This window comes from Petaurus breviceps, unplaced genomic scaffold (assembly GCF_028583685.1).
Source record: "Petaurus breviceps papuanus isolate PSGF00001 unplaced genomic scaffold, PetGlider_PUasm1.0 90639, whole genome shotgun sequence".
Lineage (NCBI taxonomy): Eukaryota > Metazoa > Chordata > Mammalia > Diprotodontia > Petauridae > Petaurus > Petaurus breviceps.
In genome coordinates this window covers 390,967-410,497 of record NW_027187296.1, presented here as the reverse complement: position 1 = coordinate 410,497, position 19,531 = coordinate 390,967, and the positions used below count along the sequence as shown (strand labels likewise).

Genomic DNA, 19,531 nt, shown 5'->3' with positions numbered 1-19,531 from the left:
GTGTGTGTGTGTGTGTGTGTGTGTGTGTGTGTGTGTGTGTGTGTGTGTGAGATTGAGAGGTGGTGAGCCACACATGAAATCCTAGCTGTTGAGTGACCTTGTAAATCATCATGGGATTTAGTGGAAAGATCCCTGTACTTAACATCAGGAGATCTGGGTTCTTACCTTCTACATAGCATTTCTTAAGCTTTTCGATCTCAGGACCCTTTTACACTCTTAAGAATTATTGAGGACCCTCCTAAAGATCTTCTTCAAATGTAAATTGTGTCTATCTATACTTATTATATTATAAATTAAAATGTTTTGCTATAAAAAAAGTTAGAACCTCATGGAAGGACCCATGGGGGTCCCTAGACAACACTTTGAGAACTTCTGCTCTAATTCTTACTAGATGTATGACTTTGAGCAAGTTTTAAACCTTCCTGACCCTGTTTTATAGGGATTATGAAATTTTCACTGTCTCTCAGTGTTGTGAGGAAAGTGTATTGTAAACCTACTTGATTATGCTATTTATTATCAGTAATAGGAGGAGAAGGAGTAACTTATCTGTGTGACTTTGGACAAGTCCCAAGTCCCTTTAGATCTCATTTCTGCAAAGTACAGGAGCTGGACTGTATCTCAAGGGGCCTTACAGTTCTGAAACCTTCTGAATATTGGAATTCTAGGAAGAGGTCTTTTCTATATATAAACTATTTTTGTATTCATAAAAGGGAGGCATCACTATCCTTATGGATGGGAGACATTCCATAAAGTATCATGCAGGCTGGACCCTGGATTCTTTTGCTTGTGCATACTGTGTGTGTGTGTGTGTGTGTGTGTGTGTGTGTGTGTGTGTGTGTGTAGGAGGGAGATGGAATTTGTACATTTTTATGTGTGAGGAGCAATGAAAGCTTATAAGCCATTACTAATGGAGCAAAAAAGTGAGAGTGTCTTCTAAATTCATCGCATTGTGAAATATTTCTTCCCATGTGTTCATTCATTTACCAAGTATTCTCCACTTTTTTCTTTTTCCTTTTTTAACAACAAGGGAATTGGCTTTCATGCTTCCTTGGCTCAGAGAAACCCCAGTGCTCATCATTTGGATCACAAGACGGAAATCAAACAGTAGGTAGAACAGTTTAAAAATAGCCCAAAGCTCTTGGATAAGTGTCTTGCTCTCCTTAACCCAGATTCTTTGACTTATCCTGTTACATGCTTGTCTGTGTAACCATTTTTGCTGGTATCCAATGTTTCATGCAGTATTGGATTAATATGACTTTGTGTCTCTTAGTTGTAACATCCCTGACCTTAATTTGGGAGACATCTTAGACCTAGAATACTTTGCAAATTAAGAATTGGTACTTTGTTTAAATGAGAGTCAAGATTAAGGCTTGGGGGCATCTAGGTGGTGCAGTGAATAGAGCACTTGCCCTGGAGTCAGGAGGACCTGAGTGCAAATCCAGCCTCAGAGACTTGACACACTTACTAGCTGTGTGACCTTGGGTAAGTCACTTAACCTCAATTGCCCTGCCTTCCCCCCTCCAAAAAACCAAAAATAGGTTAAGGCTTGAGGAGAGGCTTCATGGTATAGTGGAAAGAATGCTGCCTTTGTAGTCAAGAGACTTAGGTTCTGATCCCTCCTGTACCACTTTGTGAGCAAATGCTTTACCTCTCTGGACCTCAACTACCTTATCTATAAAACGGGCACAGTGGTACTTTACCTACCTTTAGGCAAGTCACTGGATCCGATGGTCCTTGAAGGCCCTTCTAACTCTGTGGCCAACTTAAAATGGTAAATGTAGCCTCAGTGGGCTAATGCGGGGGAGGGAGAGCCGTTGCCTGCCACAGGTGGTCCCGATGTGCTTCACACCCGCCAGCAGAAGCACGGGGCACTGATATCACTAAGTGGGAATCATGTTTCACGTGATTCGGTTGCTGCCCTTTCCTTTCTAGATGGAAGAAGTCTTTCCTGTGCAGTCTGGTGTTTGGCATCCCTGTCTTGTGCTTGATGATTTACATGTTAATACCTAGCGGTCAGCCTCATGAGGCCATGGTATTGGAGTACAACCTTATCCCTGGATTATCCATCTTAAATCTCATCTTCTTTGTCCTGTGCACTTTTGTCCAGGTGTGTATAAGAAGGAAAAGCAGAGCCTGTCTTGCTCTGCTGCTTGCTTGGGTGAGTTTGTGTGCTCTGGACCCAGACCAAATGAGGCGCCATGTCCGGCTTTATTGCTGCTCCATGGCCCTGCAGCGCACAGGCTGAGATGATGGACGCTCTCTGTAATGTCACTCACCAGCATGGTCCTTGCTCCCTGACGTAGAGGACTAAGGAGGAACTGCCCTCTGGAGTCACTTAGTAGCCAATGTTCTCTTTCTCCTAGGATCAGCAGTAGTTCCCTCCATGACTGCATGGCCTGGAGGTGATGTGTTCTGTGCTTTGGCAGGAGCATCTTACTTGCTATCTGTACACGTACAAGGCTTTCCTCTTCATCCTGGAGAGGAAACAGGGCTGGACCTGGAGCCTGGAGATATTGGCTTGAATCACAGCTCTGACATTTACTAACACTGTACAAATTACTTAATCTCTCTAGGTCTCAGGTTTCTCAGATGTAAAATAAGGGGGTTGAATTAGAACAGTAACCACTTAGTGAGAGCTAAATAGCTCAGAGTTAGTAGGTAAAGGAACACTATAGAACTTCAAAGCTAAAACAGAACTTTTGGGGTCCTTTAATCCAATGACCAGATTTTACATAAGAGAAGAGTTATACGCACAAGGTTACACAATGAGGCAGGGGCAGTCTCCTAACACCCATGTTCTTTAAGGAATTTTAAATGTTAGGCATTTGGCTTTATGTTAGAAAACTAAGAGTATCTTTTTGGGGTGGGAAATGGGAACTTGATGCATGCATTTTGAGGAAGCAGTTTCTTTTAAGGGCTTGAAAGCCTCTCAGTTTAGCCCTGGAGTCTTAGGGATGAACATGACCTTTGAATAATTCTGAGGTCTGATTCCTCTCCCTTGCTGTCCCAGCCTTTAATCAGGGAGCTCCTTTTAATCATATGTCACTGATCATATATGTGTCTTCTCCTCAACCACACTATAAGTCCCGTGAGGGCAGGGACCATATATCAGTCGTTCACCTTCTATAGTGCATTATAATTAAATGATTCAATTTGAATCTGAATCGGAACCCTACCATCCCAGCTGAGACTCCCTGAATTTTAAAGGCCATTGTTCCCAACTCTTCCATGCATAGTCCAGCCTTCAGTTTTAGAATTCATTTTTAAAGAAATCATCTGTTAAAATGGAAAAAAGCAATTGTGTGAAAGCCAAGGACATATGTCCTCAGGGTGGGGAGTCAGGGGTGGGGGTGAGAACTAGATTTGTGTGCTAAGATTGTTTGGCTTGTTTATCCACAGTAATCTATAGTCCTACCCATTCCTCTCTACAGTTCTTAGGTGGGTGGTATTTCTACGTCCAGGCCTACAAAGCATTGAAACACAAGACTGCCAACATGGATGTGCTCATTGTATTGGCCACAAGCATTGCTTATGTCTATTCTTTTGTGATCTTGGTGGTAGCCATTGCCGAGAAGGCAGAGAAGAGTCCTGTCACCTTCTTTGATACACCTCCCATGCTTTTTGTGTTCATTGCACTGGGGAGGTGGTTGGAACATGTGGCAAAGGTAAGAAACATAAGGAAGAGAGGTTGTGTGCAAATCCTGACATTGCTTGACCTGTATTCAGATAACTTATACTTTAGTTTTTAAATATTAAACATAAGCTAAATTCCTATGTTAAAGGGATATGCTCATTTTGCACATACTTTACACACACACACACACACACACACACACACACACACACATACCCCAAAAACATTAAATCACTTATACAACTTGGTGGAACTCCACCCTGAAAGAAATTAGGTTGATCCTAAAATAAAATAGGAAGTAGATGGTTAAGGATTTTTTAAAAATATATGGGTTTACTGCTGTAGCTTTTGTACTGAATTATTTCTGCTTATGCAATGACATTGTGGGCGTGAGGGAGAAGCAGCAGTATATTATTCAAGTAGAAAGAATGTTTGAATCTATCAGCAAGACTATTAAATGACAGCAGTGACAGCAGTTTTCTTCAGGTAAAACAAAGTTGTTACCACCCCATTACTCCTAAGGATTGTGCATGAGAGTCTAGATGGGGCCATGTCTTTAAAAAATTTCTCTGGCATCTCTTCTCTTTATTTCTTAGAGCAAAACATCAGAAGCCCTTGCAAAACTAATGTCTCTTCAAGCCACAGAAGCTACCGTTGTGACGTTGGGCGATGACAACCTAATTCTCAGGTGACTATTCTTCACCAGAGACTCTCTCACAGGCTAGGGTTTATATCCGTCATTCAGGAAGTGTTCATTGATGTTGTGGGAATGGCACTGGACACAAAGTCAAAAGACCCACACTTGAGTCCTTGTTCTCCTACTAACTGCATCTTAGACTAGGTACTTTCATTTGTCTGAACCAGTACTTGGAGGGTTATAAGCAAAGTGCTTTATAAACCTCACAGCATCATATAAAATATGAGTTATCATTACCTTGTGTATACTCTGTCATGTAAGAAAAGCAAAAAAAAACCATCTTAGGCATGATGCTTATCCCTGAGGATATCAACTGGACTCTTGCAGTGGCTTTCTGTTTGGTCTCATTTCAAACTTCTCATCACTCTATTCAAGGGGTTCTTAACCTGGGACTTGTAAACTTATTTTAAAAAATATTTTAATGCCTATATTTCATTATAATCAGTTTTCTTTGTAATCTCTATATTCAGTTTTGTACATTTTTCAAACATTCTTCCGTTATATTTCTTAGCTGCCACCATCACCACCATCTTGTGCTATACAATTCTCTAGTCACTTTAAACGTTGCAGAATCTTTCATCAGCTGCTGATCAGTGGCTGAAAGGATTGTATTGTGTAATCCAGGCCTTAAGGTCATCCAGAGAATTGGGTTTTTATGCTTAGGAAATAGTTGAGATGACACCTGAGCTATAGGCCCTCCTCTACAGGTTCACTGGTTTGAGAAAGGGTTGTGACTCTAGTGGGTTTTGCATTTATTGCTAGTCAGTTTCATCTTAGTCACTTTGGCCCCTCCTTCTATCCTTCTTGAATCCTTATCAGTTTGTGAGTAGAAAATTTATGGGATTTGGATATCAGATCTCTGATCATCTAAGTCTAAGGCTCTCATTGTGGAGAAGTGAAAACCTCAAGCCCAGAGAGGTGAAGAAACATGCCTGAGGTTATATGTAAATGATGGGTAGCAGAGCTAGGATTGGAATCTGGGACCTCCAACTCCAAACCAATGTTGTCTCCATTATATGACATTGCTTCCTTTTGACTTCATTGACTAGCTTGGGGACATTGAAGGAGCTAAGGCAGTCCAACCCACTCTTCTCCTTTCTGTTTATTCTGGATCGAGTTCTTCCTTTGTGGTATCTGTTCAAATAGCTTTGTGCAGAGCAGGCATTCAATAAATATTTGTTGAAATAGGCTTTTCTGTAAAGCACAATTGAGCACAGCAAACATATAATAAATGAATACCTATTACCTATAATTGTACCTGCTTTTGTCCACGATTGCTGGAACCTCTTTGTGTCTCTAGTGTCTGGCACATTGTAAGTGTTAGGATGTTAGAAGATAATGAAAACAAGAATAAGGCTTTGAGGCATTTTCATTCCACCCTCTCCCTGCGTCCTTTAGGAATAATCATTGTAACAGGTTCAGAATGCAACAGAAAACAACATAAAATGGGCTTCTTCTCCTTCCTAAGAGCTTGTGCAGAGCTAAGTCTGTTTTTTCCTTTCATGTGCTTATGCCCTTTGCTACTATTAGGCAGCTGGTTATATTCTAAAAGTGGTGAGAGGGTTTTGACTGAGTCACTATTATACACTGGTTCTTAGAAATGTCTTAGCATTGGGGCAGCTAGGTGGTGCAGTGAATAGAGCACTGGCCCTGGAGTCAGGAGGACCTGAGTTCAAATGTGGCCTCAGACACTTGACACACTAGCCATGTGACTATGGGCAAGTTACTTAACCCCAATTGCCCTCCAAAAATCCAAAAAAAAAATGTCTAGCATACATTTGTCCAGTACCAATGTGATTAAAAAAAGTAAAAATGGTTTCATATCTCTGTTATAAACAGGACTTATGTTGCAGCAAGCACCTCAGTGACCCCAGGGTGCCTGCTCACACAGGTTCTTGGATCCGCTTTGTTAAAGGAAAGCAACTCAAAATGGGTTAACAAGCTTACTTTAATCAGTCAGACATATATCGTTTACCTTGTTCAGGAGAAAAGGTCAGCACCCTGAACCTCAAAGTATACAGGCATAATTATCAAGACAGAAACATCAAGTAGACAGATTTCCAAACTGTCCAACCATTACATCCATACCCAGTCAACATCTGGGTTTCCACATTCTGGGTTTTTCAAAGCCGGGGGACTCTCAACAACGGCTTCCCAGAATTCAGATCAAATCACAGAATACTTCTCAAAGTGAGTCCCAAAACAAAGGTACACATCAGGGCTTATGTAACAACCTTATTGACTCACTGGCCAATCAAGAAGTATCTACTGAAAAACAAGCCTCCCACCCCAGGCTTCAGGTGCACATTAGCCTAGGGGCAGGGAAGATCTTCAAAATTTACATTCTTATTACAACTTAACATCTTTTTTAAAAATGGTGATTAGAAAGGGTTTCTCCTTGCAGAACTAGTAGCCATTTAGAAAGCAATTTTTCTTTATAAGCTAAAGTTTGAGTAACTCTGCACTTCCTGTCTGAAAACATGCTATAATACATAAAAGCACAGGTCACTAAGGGAATGGATGTAATTCAAATTTCAGTTCATACTAGACCCTAGCTAAAGTATTGATCAAAGAGGGGACAAGAAGGCTGGAGTGAGTTAGGAGTGCCTCTAATTCTAACACTTACAATGTGCCACTTTGTCCTAAGTGGGGAAAAAAAAAGCTTTGGCACAGAAGCACAGTATACTTTTCCTCTCTTTTTGGTTTCTCCAAGGTGAGGAACCAGGAGTAGAAAGCAGAATAGTTGGTTTTTCGTTTTTTTTTTTTTTTGCTATGATGTCACCATTTATTGTCACATACTTTTCAACTGTTGTTAATTTATTAAATAAATTAATGCTCACCAATCTTCTTTCACATCCAACCTCAAAAACTCCAAGAATTGAAAGGCCAAATAGGTTGCATGTTTGCTAATATCAGACACATTTGATATTAGTTGATCTAAATATTTTCTGTTGTTGAAGGATACTTGAAGTGAAGAGAAAATTTGCCAGTAGACCTACCTTTGTCTGTGTTCCCTCTTCTCTTTTATTTTTTCTTTATCATTTTTTAACATTCTTTTAAAAAAATATATAGCTCCAAATTCTCTCCCTCCCTCGTACCCCTTCCCCGCCTACTGAGGAGGCACGCCAATATAATAACAGTTATGTGTGTGAAATCTTGTAAAACATGTTTCCATATTAACTGTAGCATGAAAAAAATTAAGAAAAAATAAGAAAATTATACTTCAATTTTTCATCAGTTTCTCTCTGGAGGTGGATAGCATTTTTTTGCCATGAGTCCTTTGGAACTGCCTTGGATCATTTTGTTGATCAGAATAGCTAAGTCTTTCATTGTTGAATATCCTTACAATTTTGCTCTTACTATAAACAATGATTTCCTGGTTCTGCTCACTTCATTTTGCATCAGTTCATATAAGTCTTTCCATGTTTTTCTGAAATCATCCTGCTTGTCAATTCTTATAGTACAATAGTATTCCATCCCAATCATATACCACAACTTATTCAGCCATTCCTCAATTAATGGACATCTCAATTTCCAATTCTTTGCCACCACAAAAAAAGAGCTGCTATAAATATTTTTGTACAAATAGGTCTTTTTCCCATTTTGGGTATCTCTTTGGGATACAGACCTAGTAGTGGTATTGCTGGGTCAAAGGCATGCAGTTTTATAACCCTTTGGACCTATTCCAAATTGTTCTCTAGAATGGACAAAAACAAGAGAGTTATAACGGTAAACTGTTAGCAGAAACTATTAGGGCAGAAGGGATGTTGGAAAAAAAGCTAACACCCATCCTTTGATTGATCAGAAAGGTAGGTTTTTCTTCCTAGTTCTTAGCTGTGCAAATAAGACTGAAAGGAGCTACTTATCTCCAGTACAGTAGAAGTATTAGAGTCCTCAGTATACCCAGGAAGGGCTTTTGTCTCTAAATTAAGATTCAAGACCTGGAAGAAAAACTAGCTAGATCATAGTTATAGAATTGCAGGATTGAAATGGTCCCTAGAGATTTTCTGCTTTAGCTTCTACCCAAATCAGAAATCTGAACTATAGGATTCCCTGATAATTGATCATCCAAGGATTCTAATAGGGAGGAAGGAGAGATTAAAAAAACAGGGGTCACTTGTAACTAGGGAGATCAAGGAAAGCTAGACCTTGAAGGAAGAGAAAGACATCAATAGGCAGAGGTGTATGGGAAGATCATTCCAAGCATAGAGTGTGCAAAAACATAGAAAAAGGGCGGGGTCAGAATGACACTGGGAGACTGTGAGTAGGCTCCTTGGGTGAGAGAATAGAATGCATCATGCTCAGTATGCAGTAAGTCTGGAAACATGCAAAACTGACATTTGTATAGTACTGAGTGCTTTATACACCTGCTTTCATTTGGCTCTCATGGCAACCCTGCAAGGTGAGTGCTGTGACATTATTGTCCCTGTATAACAGATGAGGTCATTGAGGCTCAGAACGTCAAAAGGCAGAATTTTAGCCTAAGTCTTCCTAATTTTAAGTTCATCACTTTATGTACTATGCTACGCTGTCTCTCAAAGATGGACCAGAGCTATTATAGAAAAAAATTTTGTTTTTAAGTAGCATGGAACTGTTGAAAGTCTTTATGGGGTAGAATCAGGATGGTGGATTAGAGACAGCAACCCACCTGAACTCTCTCAACATCCCCCTCTGAACAACTTTAGAGTAATGCCTCAAATTAAATTTTGGAGTGATAGAGCCAACGAAAGGTCAGGATGAGACATTTTTGCAGCCTAAGAAAACTTGGAAGGGTGGTCGCTGTCCTGTAGCATAGTGCTATAGCACCAGTCATGGACCTTGGAGGTGACCGTGATAGTGGCAGGAGTCAGATAACTGATCAGAAGGAGACTAAAGGGAACCCTCTGTTGAAACTGATTAGCAACCCATAAGCAGCTCTAACTCAGTTCTAGATTGGAGAATTTCTGGTCAGTCACGAGGGAGTAGGGGCCCTTGTCTCAGTTCCAAGGTGAAGAGGAAAGCTAGCACTTGTGGGGGCCAGGGGCTTTTTCTGGTTAAAGACCAGAGCTCAGACCAGGAAAGCAGTGACTGTACTTCTCCCAGGATCACACCAAAAACTTGTAGACCCCCAGAACTAGCTCTGAAAACAGCAACAAGAAAAAGCCTGAAGCTTGAGACGATGCCTCCCCGCTCCTAGGTGAGCAGAGCCGAACTTTAACATAAAGCTGTCCCAAAATTAGGAAAGAAGGAGATAAATGGGAAAAAATTTTGCAGCAAGTTTCTCTGATAAAGATATCAATTTTAAGACATGTAGAGAAATGATTCAAATTTATAAGAATAAAAACCATTCTCCAGTTGATCAAAGGATGTAAAAAGGCAATTTACAGATGATGAAATCCAAACTATCAATAGCACCATAAAAACACTTGAAATCACTAAAAATTAGAGAAATATAAATTAAAGCACCTCTTCACACACACATCAGATTGGCAAAGTTGATGTAAAAGGAAATGCCAGAAGGGGTGTGGGAAAGCAGGTACACTAATGCATTGTTGATGGATCTATGAGCTGTTAAAGCCTTTTGGAACTATGCCCAAAAAGCTATTAAATTGTGTATACATAGTTTTTGACTTAGCGATACTGCTACTAGGTCTATACCCCAGGAGATCAAAGAAAGGTGAAAAAAATCCCATGGGCACAAAATATTTATAGCTTTTTTTTTTATGGTAGTGAAGAATTTGAAACTGAGAGAATGTGCATTGATTTGAGAATAACTGAACAAGTCATGATCTATGCATGTGTTGTAAGAAATAATGAAGGGGACAGCTTCAGAGAAACCTGGGAAGATGTGTATGAATTGATTCAGAGTGAGATAAGAAAAGGAGAAAAATTTATACAATAACAAAAATATTGTAAAGGCAATCAACTTTGAAAACCCTAGGTACTTGGACCAACACAATGTCCAAGCAGAATTTCAGAGGACTCACAGTGAAATAGGCCACCCATCTCCTGAAAGAGAGGTGGTCGTCTCAGAGTACTGATTGAGGCATTTTCAGACATGGCCAACTCAAATTTATTTTGCTTGACTATATTATAATAGGGAACTTTGATTTTCATGCTTCCTTAAGGTGAATGAAGGGAAGTGGGAGGGAGAAAAGGGACATCTTTGTTTAAAATCAAGTTAACTTAATTTTTTAAAATGTTTAAGCATTCAAAAAAAGAATATTCTTTTTGAATGGAATGTGGTCCCAGTGATGAGAAAATATAAATGAATGTGGTTGATAGGATTTAGAGCTAAAAGGAACCTTAGAAATCATCCAATTCAACTTCTTTATCTTAAATATAAGGAGCTATGGGGTGGCTAGGTGGCGCGGTGAGTAAAGCGCCAGCCCCGGAGTCAGGAGGGCCTGAGTTCGGTTCAGGTCTCAGACACTTTACACCCACACACAAAAAAAAACCAACTAGCCTTGTAACCTTGGGCAAGTTACTTAACTCCAATTGCCCTCCAAAAGGCATATATATATATATATATATAGAGAGAGAGAGAGAGAGACAGAGAGAGACAGAGAGACAGAGAGACAGAGAGACAGAGAGACAGAGACAGAGAGAGCTATATAGGTCCAGAGGACTGAAGAGTTATCTAAGGTCACCAGAAAAAAACAAAACAGCAGAGTTGGGATTCAAACCAAGGTCCTTGACTCCAAAGCCAACACAAGTCTTGTTGCACTCTCCTACCTTCGTGGGCTTTTTGCTTTCCCAATTTCTTACTTTAGTAATATTTATTGCAGGGAGGAGCAAGTGCCAATGGAACTGGTTCAGCGGAATGATGTGATCAAGGTAGTACCTGGAGGAAAGTTCCCAGTAGATGGAAAAGTCCTAGAAGGGAGCACCATGGCCGATGAGTCCCTCATCACAGGTTAGCTGGTATTGGTTGAACTTCACTTCTGGGAGATTGCGTGTGATTTTCTGGGACACTTAAATGATGATGGCAAATGTAGCTCATGATCATTTTCCATTTTCTAGGAGAAGCCATGCCAGTCACTAAGAAACCAGGGAGCACAGTGATTGCTGGTTCAATCAATGCGCATGGCTCAGTGCTAGTTACTGCTACTCACGTTGGGTCTGATACCACCTTGGCACAAATTGTGAAACTGGTAGAGGAGGCTCAAATGTCAAAGGTAATGAAAATATCCAGAGTATTTGGCAAACATCTGTGTAGCTTCATGGTGTCCTCACTCTGGAAATTATTTTAAGATCTTCATAGGAAGCCATTCAGTTTTCTTGGGTATGGCTGGTCCCTGAAATGATTAAGGAAGGAGATGATTATGTATTACTTTCTTGATCCATGCTTATAGCATTATTTATCTTTTTATTTATGAGTTCCAATGGTTTTGGTGTCTTGTTTTTTCCATAGGCTCCCATTCAGCAGTTGGCTGACAAATTTAGTGGATATTTTGTCCCATTCATCATCATCATTTCAACTGTGACATTGGTGGTATGGATTATAATCGGTTTTATCGATTTTGGTGTTGTTCAGAAATACTTTCCTGTAAGTTGATTGCCTGGATTGTATCACTTTTCTACGTTCTACTGCAACTGATGCTTCTCTTTCAGTGGCCAGGGTCATTGGACTTTAATTATTACCCATTGAATTCATTGTATTTGCTTCTTTCATTACTTTGGCCATACAAATGCAAGATAGAGACAGGGTGATCAGCTTACCAGATCCTTCTGATTGAACATGGCCATCATGGCTATGTGCTTCCCATTGTGATTGCTGTCAAAACCAATTAGTTTCTTATTATTTTAATATTGTGCCTCTAAGAGCTTAGTTTTGAATGTGGAGGGACTCTCACCTTACTTGCATGAATGTATTGATCACTTTTGTTGAGTACCTACTATGTTCAAGGCACTATGATCAGGACTATCAGGAATGCAAAGAAAAGTAAATCACCAGCCCTTCACTCAAGGAGCTTTGGGAAAATAAGAAAAATGTACTTTAAAAATTAACGTTAAAAAGCATCACATAAGGGCAAAGTCAGTGTGACAAGCAATGTTTTTAGCTGTTTTGTTTTGAATCTTGATTTCTCTTATCTAGAATAATCTAATATTTGTTAGCCTTTGGTCATAGATCTAGAGTTTAGGAAACTATGCTTTATGTTATTTCCCCATCACTGATTCCCTGAGAGGGATTCATGGAACATGTATTGAAAATTAAATGTTATTTCTTATTTTGAAATTAATAGGAATAGAAACTAGACTTGGGATTTCAGTGGTCTAGGAAAACTTACCTCCATTGCTGCCAGTCAGCATCTCCTCCAAACATATAGGTTTAGAGAGGTTCCCTATAGCAATGAGAGGTTTAGGGTCACATGGCCGATGTGTGTTATAGGAAGCAATTAAACCCAGTTCTTGGCCTCTAGGCCAGTTTTCTATCCACTATTCTGTGTAGCCTTTCTTTGAAAATAATACTTAAGCTTGCAACAGACAGATATCCTAATATTGCTTTCTGTGATGTCAAGTTGCATTTCTTTTTTTTTTTTTAAAGCAGTCAGGGTAAAGTAACTTGCTCAAGGTTACACGGACAGTTTTTTCTGGGTGGTGCTAAGTATCTGAGCCCGGATTTGATCCCCAGGTCATCCCAGCACTGGGGCCGGTGCTCTTACTCGCTGAGCCACCTGGCCGCCCCTCAAGTTGCATTTCTTTAGTGACAAAAGCAAAATATAAATATTCCTCTGGAATGAGAAGGAAGGGGACCTAAAAGTGACAGATATGAAACTATATTACAAACCAGTAACCATCAAAACAATTTTAATACTAGTTAAGAAATAGAGAGGTTGATCAGTAGAACAGATTAGGTACACAATATGCAGAAGCAAATGAGCAGTAGCCTAGCATTTGATAAATTCAATTATCCTAGCTCTTGGTACAAAAATTCATATTAATTAACTCATGAATTCCTGGAGTTAGTTAACTTGGTTGCCTACAAAAGCTGAGGCTTTAGGGGCTGGAGGGACAAATGGAATCATTCTGTAAGAAAGAAAATAATTGTTCTAAGATAAAAAGTTGGATCATGAGAAGATTAAGATTGATTCTGCATAATTCTCTTATTGATCCTATTTACAGTGAATGGATTTTTGTCCTGTAACTGCTTAAGTCATGGTTCTTTGTCTCAGAACTTAGTTCAGAGTTTAGCTGGCTTGTAATGGGCTAAGTTTAAATATCCTGCCTCAAGGGATTTAATTGATTTTGGAGAATGTATGAGAAAGCAAGGGAATTTGGGTCTGATATCTTTATGCCACTGAACTATCCTTCAGGGATGTCTGCTTTGCTTTCCAAAAGTCTAGACTACTACTTCTCGCCTGTCCTCAGACAGTGAGCATTTCCTAGTCTTATGAGAGAAGGGGGTCATTGCTAGTCCCCATTACCAAACTTCCAACCAGTCATGTTGTTCCTGCACCTCACCTCTATAACCAGTCTTGTTGCCCTTAATTTCATGGTGTCTTCTACCCTGTTTTGTTCTTTGTTTTGTACTCCCCAAACTCTATATAAGGGGTCCTCTTGCTCAGGGTCATTGGCATAATTGGAGGCAAGCCATTGACCCATTTATTGACAGGTAGCATGCCCCTACTAATAATATTATCTTGCTAAGAGATATGCCTCAGTTTACCCTATTGTTAAAATTCTCTCATGACAACTATGTGATTTTATTGGATTTCTGATGTTCCATGCTTCCTCATCTTATATTTCGATTTTTTTTTAAACTGCAAAATCATGGAGAATCTAACAAATGAGGTATTATATATTCCTGTAATTTTGCCCTGTGAGAATTGTTTTCAGGGTGCTGTTACATCCTAGTAGCTTGAATGTGGATTAATATCAAAGAGGTATGGGCCATTGGATTTTGATACTAATGGCTAGAGTGGCTTAAGAACTATGTGGATCCTTCTGCCTGGTTTTTAAAATTACAAACTTAAAAACCTTATATAAACAGAATATTTAATTTAAAATTTTTTCACATTCATTTTTTAAAATTTTGAGTTCTAAGTCTTCCTCCCATGCCTTACTCACCCAATGAAAAGGCAAGCAGTTTATTAATTATACATGTGAAGTCATTCATATACATGCATTATACATGTATGAAGTCATAATATATTTCTATATTAGTCATGTTGGGAGAGAAAAAGCAAAAAACCCAAACAAAAAACTAGCAAGAGGGGCTGCCAGGTAGCACAACGAGTAAGAGCACCGGCTTCAGTGTCGGGATGACCTGGAGATCGAATCCCAGACTCAGATACTCAGCACCCACCCAGAAATAACTGGCCGTGTAACCTTGAGCAAGTTACTTAACCCCGATTGCTTATAAAAAAAAAAAAACTAGCAAGAAAAAAAAAAGTGGAAAAAGTATGTTTCAATCTATACTCAAAAGATCATTAGGTCTCTTTCTGGAGAGAGATAGCATTTTTCATCCTGGGTCTTTTGGAATTATCTTGGCTCATTGTCTTGATCGGAGTAACTGAGTCTTCCACAGTTGAGCATCTTTACAAATATTACTGTTACTGTGTACAATATTCTCCTGGTTCTCCTCACTTAATTCTGCATCAATTCATATGTCTTCCAAGGTTTTTTTGAAACCATCCTGCTTGTCATTTCTTATAGTACAATAGTATTCCACCACAATCATATACTACAACTTATTCAACCATTCCCCAATTGATAAGCAAACCCCTCTGTTTCCAATTTTTTGCTGCCACAAAAGGAGCTGCTATAAATATTTTTGTATAAATAGGTGCTTTTCCCTTTTTTTTTTTTTGGAATCTCTTTAGAATACAGACCTAGTAGTAGTATTGCTGGTCAAAGTTATGCACAGTTTTAGAACCCTTTGGGAATAATTCCAAATTGTTCTCTAGAACATTTGGACTAGTTCATAACTCCTCCACAGTACATTAGTGTACCTATTTTTCCACATCCCCTCCAACATTTATCATTCTCCTTTTATATTAGCCAATCTGATAGGTGTGAGGTGGTACCTCAAAGTTTTTTTAATTTGCATTTCTTTAATCAGCAGTGATGTAGAGGGTTTTTTCATGACTATTGATAGTTCTAAAGACTATATCTACTGTCATTTGACCATTTATCAAATTGGGGAATGGCTCTTATTTTTGTAAATTTGGCTCACTTCTCTATAGATTTGAGAAACAAGGCCTTAACGAGAGACTTGCTGTAAATCCCCCCCTTTCCTTTTAATTTGGTGATTACCACTTTGTAATATAGTTTGAGATCTAGTTTCACATTTTTTTTCATTGACTCCCTTGATATTCTTGACCTTTTGTTCTTTCAGGTGAGTTTTGTTATCATTTTTTCTAGCTCTATAAAATAATTAGTTTGTAGTTTAATTGTTATAGCACTGAATAAGTAAATTAATTTAGGTAGAATTGTTGTTTTTATTATATTACTCAACCCACCTGTGAGCAATGAATATTTCTCCAGTTGTTAAAATCTATGTTTATTTGTGTGGAGTCAAACAGAAATATCTAAATATACGTTAAAGAGCAAAAATTTTCTTTGTACAAGAACCATAAATTGTTATATTTCATAGCAGAGACAATATAGCATAATGGATGAGGGAACTGACTTTGAAGCCCAGAAAACCTGGATTGAAGTCCTTCTTGTGCCGTGTACTGTGTGACGCTGGGCAAAAAACTTAATTTGCTAGTGTTCTAGACCAGTGGAGTCAAACTCAGATAGAAGTAGTGTCCACTAAACAGTACATAAGGATCCCTGTGTCTGTATCTTGACTTAGAAAACCACATTTTGACATTATGTTTTATTGTATTTTTATTTATTTAGCTATTTTCCTATTACATTTTAATTTGGTTGAGTTGCCCTTGGGAATGTTGTGACCATTGGGCTGTGTATTTGACTCCTCTGTTCTAGGCAACTCTTAAGACTGTAGGTTGCAGAGAAGGTGTTGACATGCATTGGTGGAGAGTTTCCTCATCTGGGAATTCCATATACTAATAATAGAGTCACAAGTCTTGTCTTTATCCCTGTCAGATTTTATAAATGAAGCTCGTATTTCATATTCATCTAATATGGGGCAGAGATAGGAAATTGTGTTGCAATATTTTTGATTCAGGAAAGGTTTTTTTAGTTGGGTCTTGAGTAAAAGAAACATTTCTTTATTATCATAAATCTGAAATTTTTTAGGACACTAAAAAACAAGCCAACTTAGTCTAGGGGCTTTTAATTCATGTTAAGATACTCATATTGCAGGGGCGGCCAGGTGACTCAGCGAGTAAGAGCACCGGCCCCAGTGTTGGGATGACCTGGGGATCAAATCCGGGCTCAGACACTTAGCACCACACCCAGAAATAACTGGCTGTGTAACCTTGAGCAAGTTACTTAACCCTGATTACTTAAAAAAAATTAAAAAAAAAAAGATACTCATATTGCCATAAAGCATTAGTGGATGAATATAATTTTTAAAATTGTAATTTATTTTTTATTATTATGAATGTGACAAAAATCAAGGAACACGGCTCCTGATACAAAGAATAGAAAGAGAATATGTGAAATCATGAATTGTCACTAGATGTATTTTGGGTTTTTAAAAATACATTTCTAATTTTTTGAGTTGTGGAATAGAATATTCTTTTATTAACAAGATTTCCCCCATAATATTTCTTTGAGGGAAATTAGTAAGATATTCAGTTTTTGTAGATAGGAAAACCGAGCTATGAACCAATTAAATGATTTGCCTGAAACTACCTCATCAGAGAAGAACAAAATTAGAATGCAATTTCCCTGAATCCCAATTCATAACAAGATTAAGAATCTGCTCCTTCAGTATTTTCTTTCATTTCCAGAATTCTGTGAGCCTTCTTGCCTAAATCTCAACCCACTTTTTTTTTCAGAGTGGTAACAAACATATCTCTCAGGCAGAAGTGATCATTCGGTTTGCATTCCAAACATCCATCACGGTATTGTGTATTGCCTGCCCTTGCTCTCTGGGCTTGGCTACACCAACAGCAGTAATGGTTGGAACAGGGGTGGCTGCCCAAAATGGCATTCTCATCAAAGGAGGGAAGCCCCTGGAAATGGCACACAAGGTATGCATGCTTACTCTGTGTATAGTGCCTTGCCAAGGGTTAAAAGAAAACTGGATTTGGATATAGGGGGTCTTCCTTGAGAGCCAAGAATTGAACTCTGAGGAGGAAGCATCTGTTCACACTCCCTAGACTAAACAATGATGTGTATGCTCAGGTATTGTCAGGATAAAGCTTGTCTGTCATAGAATCATGAAGTTTCATTGAGACAACTAAGTGGTTCGTTCAGGTACATGTACAGGTTAGGCAAGATGGCCTCTGAAGTCCATTCCAGCTCTGAACTTCTGAAACAGATTTTAGAATGACTGCCTGTTGCCATTCATTAAGGCAGAAGCCCTCCCTGCAACACTGTTGACAGTTCCATGGTAGTATGATCAGGGCACGATCACAAAACAACAAATATTCTTGAATATTTAAACTCTCCCTTTCATTAGCCCTCCTCATCTCTATCCTCTTCCTCATCCTCAGTCCTGGGCCCCTGAATCCAATATTAAGCAACCATAGCCCCTTTATTATCCTACAAAGGAAGGCTAATTACCAGTCTTTGTTTTTACTTTAACAAATTTAAGCAGTGGCTCAAAATGCTTGGTAATCTTCATTGAGGCATTCGTGTGCCCCTAATTAAGGTTTGAAAATCACTCTGCTTCTTGCGTGTTCCTGGGCCTCCAGACCTCTGGCCTTCAGAAACACATAACTTGGCCTATCACAAAATAAATATATGCTCTAAGTAACAGAATTTTCTGGTGTCAGAATTATGTTTATGTACAAAAGTTGACATGAGTGTCCCTCAAGGCTTTACTTGTATGTCGTATCCTAGGCAACCTTGCCTATGCTCCATTCTAGCTTGGGTGGCAAGACATAGGAATAAATTTCTAGTTGTGAGATTTAGTTGTAGAGAGAGGTGTAAAATCTTTTTTTGGGTGAGTCTTCTTAAATAGCATAGACTCTTGTTTGTCTGAGATGACTTAGGTACTACTGCTGGTTCAACCAGGAGACAGGAGGATGGATGACATAACCTCCAAATGCCCCTTCTAGCCCTTTGATTCTGGCAGTGGAAAATAGGATCACATACAACTGGTTGTAGATTTGGAACTAATTGGAAGGGACCCTAGTCCATCCTCCTCATTCTATAGATTGAGAGCAGCTACTGCTGACGGGTCACGCTGAGCCAGGCTTTCTCCTGGGGCCCTGATGCCAAATTAGCTCTATCTCCACTCTGCCACAATGACTCCCCAGTTCATCCTTTTGCTAAAATTTCCAGTGCTGGTTTTTTCTGATAGATCAAGACAGTGATGTTTGACAAAACTGGAACCATCACCTATGGTGTCCCCAGAGTCATGAGAGTTCTTCTGCTGGTCGACATGGTTTCCCTACCACTGAGGAAAGTCCTGGCTGTAGTTGGCACTGCTGAAGCCAGCAGTGAACATCCTCTGGGTATGGCTGTCACTAAGTACTGTAAAGAGGTAGGTATACAGGTCATAAAATATCCCGGCCTCTGTCCTCTTCTTTTTTCCCTCAGTGCCTTGGTAGTGAGGCTTCCTGGCACCTTTATTACATGTCTGCTACATTATATAATCAGAGCAGTGATCATATGATTCCACTGTGGAACTGAAGAGTTCCTGGCTAGTCTTTGTGAGCAGGAATTTTTGGTGTGGACTGGACCTGCAGTTTCACTGATAGACTGATTTGACTCTACCAGTACAGATGAGCACCTCCGCACCTCCTCTGTAACTTACAGTCTTAGAGAGTTTTCCGGGGCACTTACCTGGGGTCACATAGCCAGTGTGCATCAGAGTTAGAAGTGGAACCCGGCCTTTCTTGACTTCAAAGCTAATATTCTTTTCTCTCCTCTATATGACACCATCACCTGATAAACAGGGATATGCCTCTTAAAGTCAGAGGTGCCTCATACCCACCAAAGTATATTGCCAGTTGTCATAGAGGTAATAGAGAAAACCCTGTAAAATTCAGCTAAGTGCAAAAGGTGTTTTTGGCAAATAAGAATTAAAATCTATTTGTCCAGGATTTTTAGCTTTGGCATTGATTCAGCCACATAATACTTCTTTGGCTGGGAGTCCCTATTGATTTTTTTTCTCTGACATCTTAAGCGTT

General features: G+C 39.3%; 1 protein-coding gene across 1 annotated transcript in view; it reads left to right on the top strand.

Moving 5' to 3' along the window:
- ATP7B (ATPase copper transporting beta) overlaps positions 1-19,531 on the top strand; it is a 78,608-nt gene that overhangs the window by 30,118 nt on the left and 28,959 nt on the right. Inside the window, exons 6-14 of the mRNA XM_069064595.1 lie at positions 1,028-1,104; positions 1,933-2,107; positions 3,432-3,665; positions 4,231-4,322; positions 11,099-11,226; positions 11,334-11,488; positions 11,725-11,859; positions 17,228-17,422; positions 18,700-18,882. Of these exons, the coding sequence (XP_068920696.1) occupies positions 1,028-1,104; positions 1,933-2,107; positions 3,432-3,665; positions 4,231-4,322; positions 11,099-11,226; positions 11,334-11,488; positions 11,725-11,859; positions 17,228-17,422; positions 18,700-18,882 (1,374 nt within the window). The remainder of the gene's footprint in view (positions 1-1,027; positions 1,105-1,932; positions 2,108-3,431; positions 3,666-4,230; positions 4,323-11,098; positions 11,227-11,333; positions 11,489-11,724; positions 11,860-17,227; positions 17,423-18,699; positions 18,883-19,531) is intronic.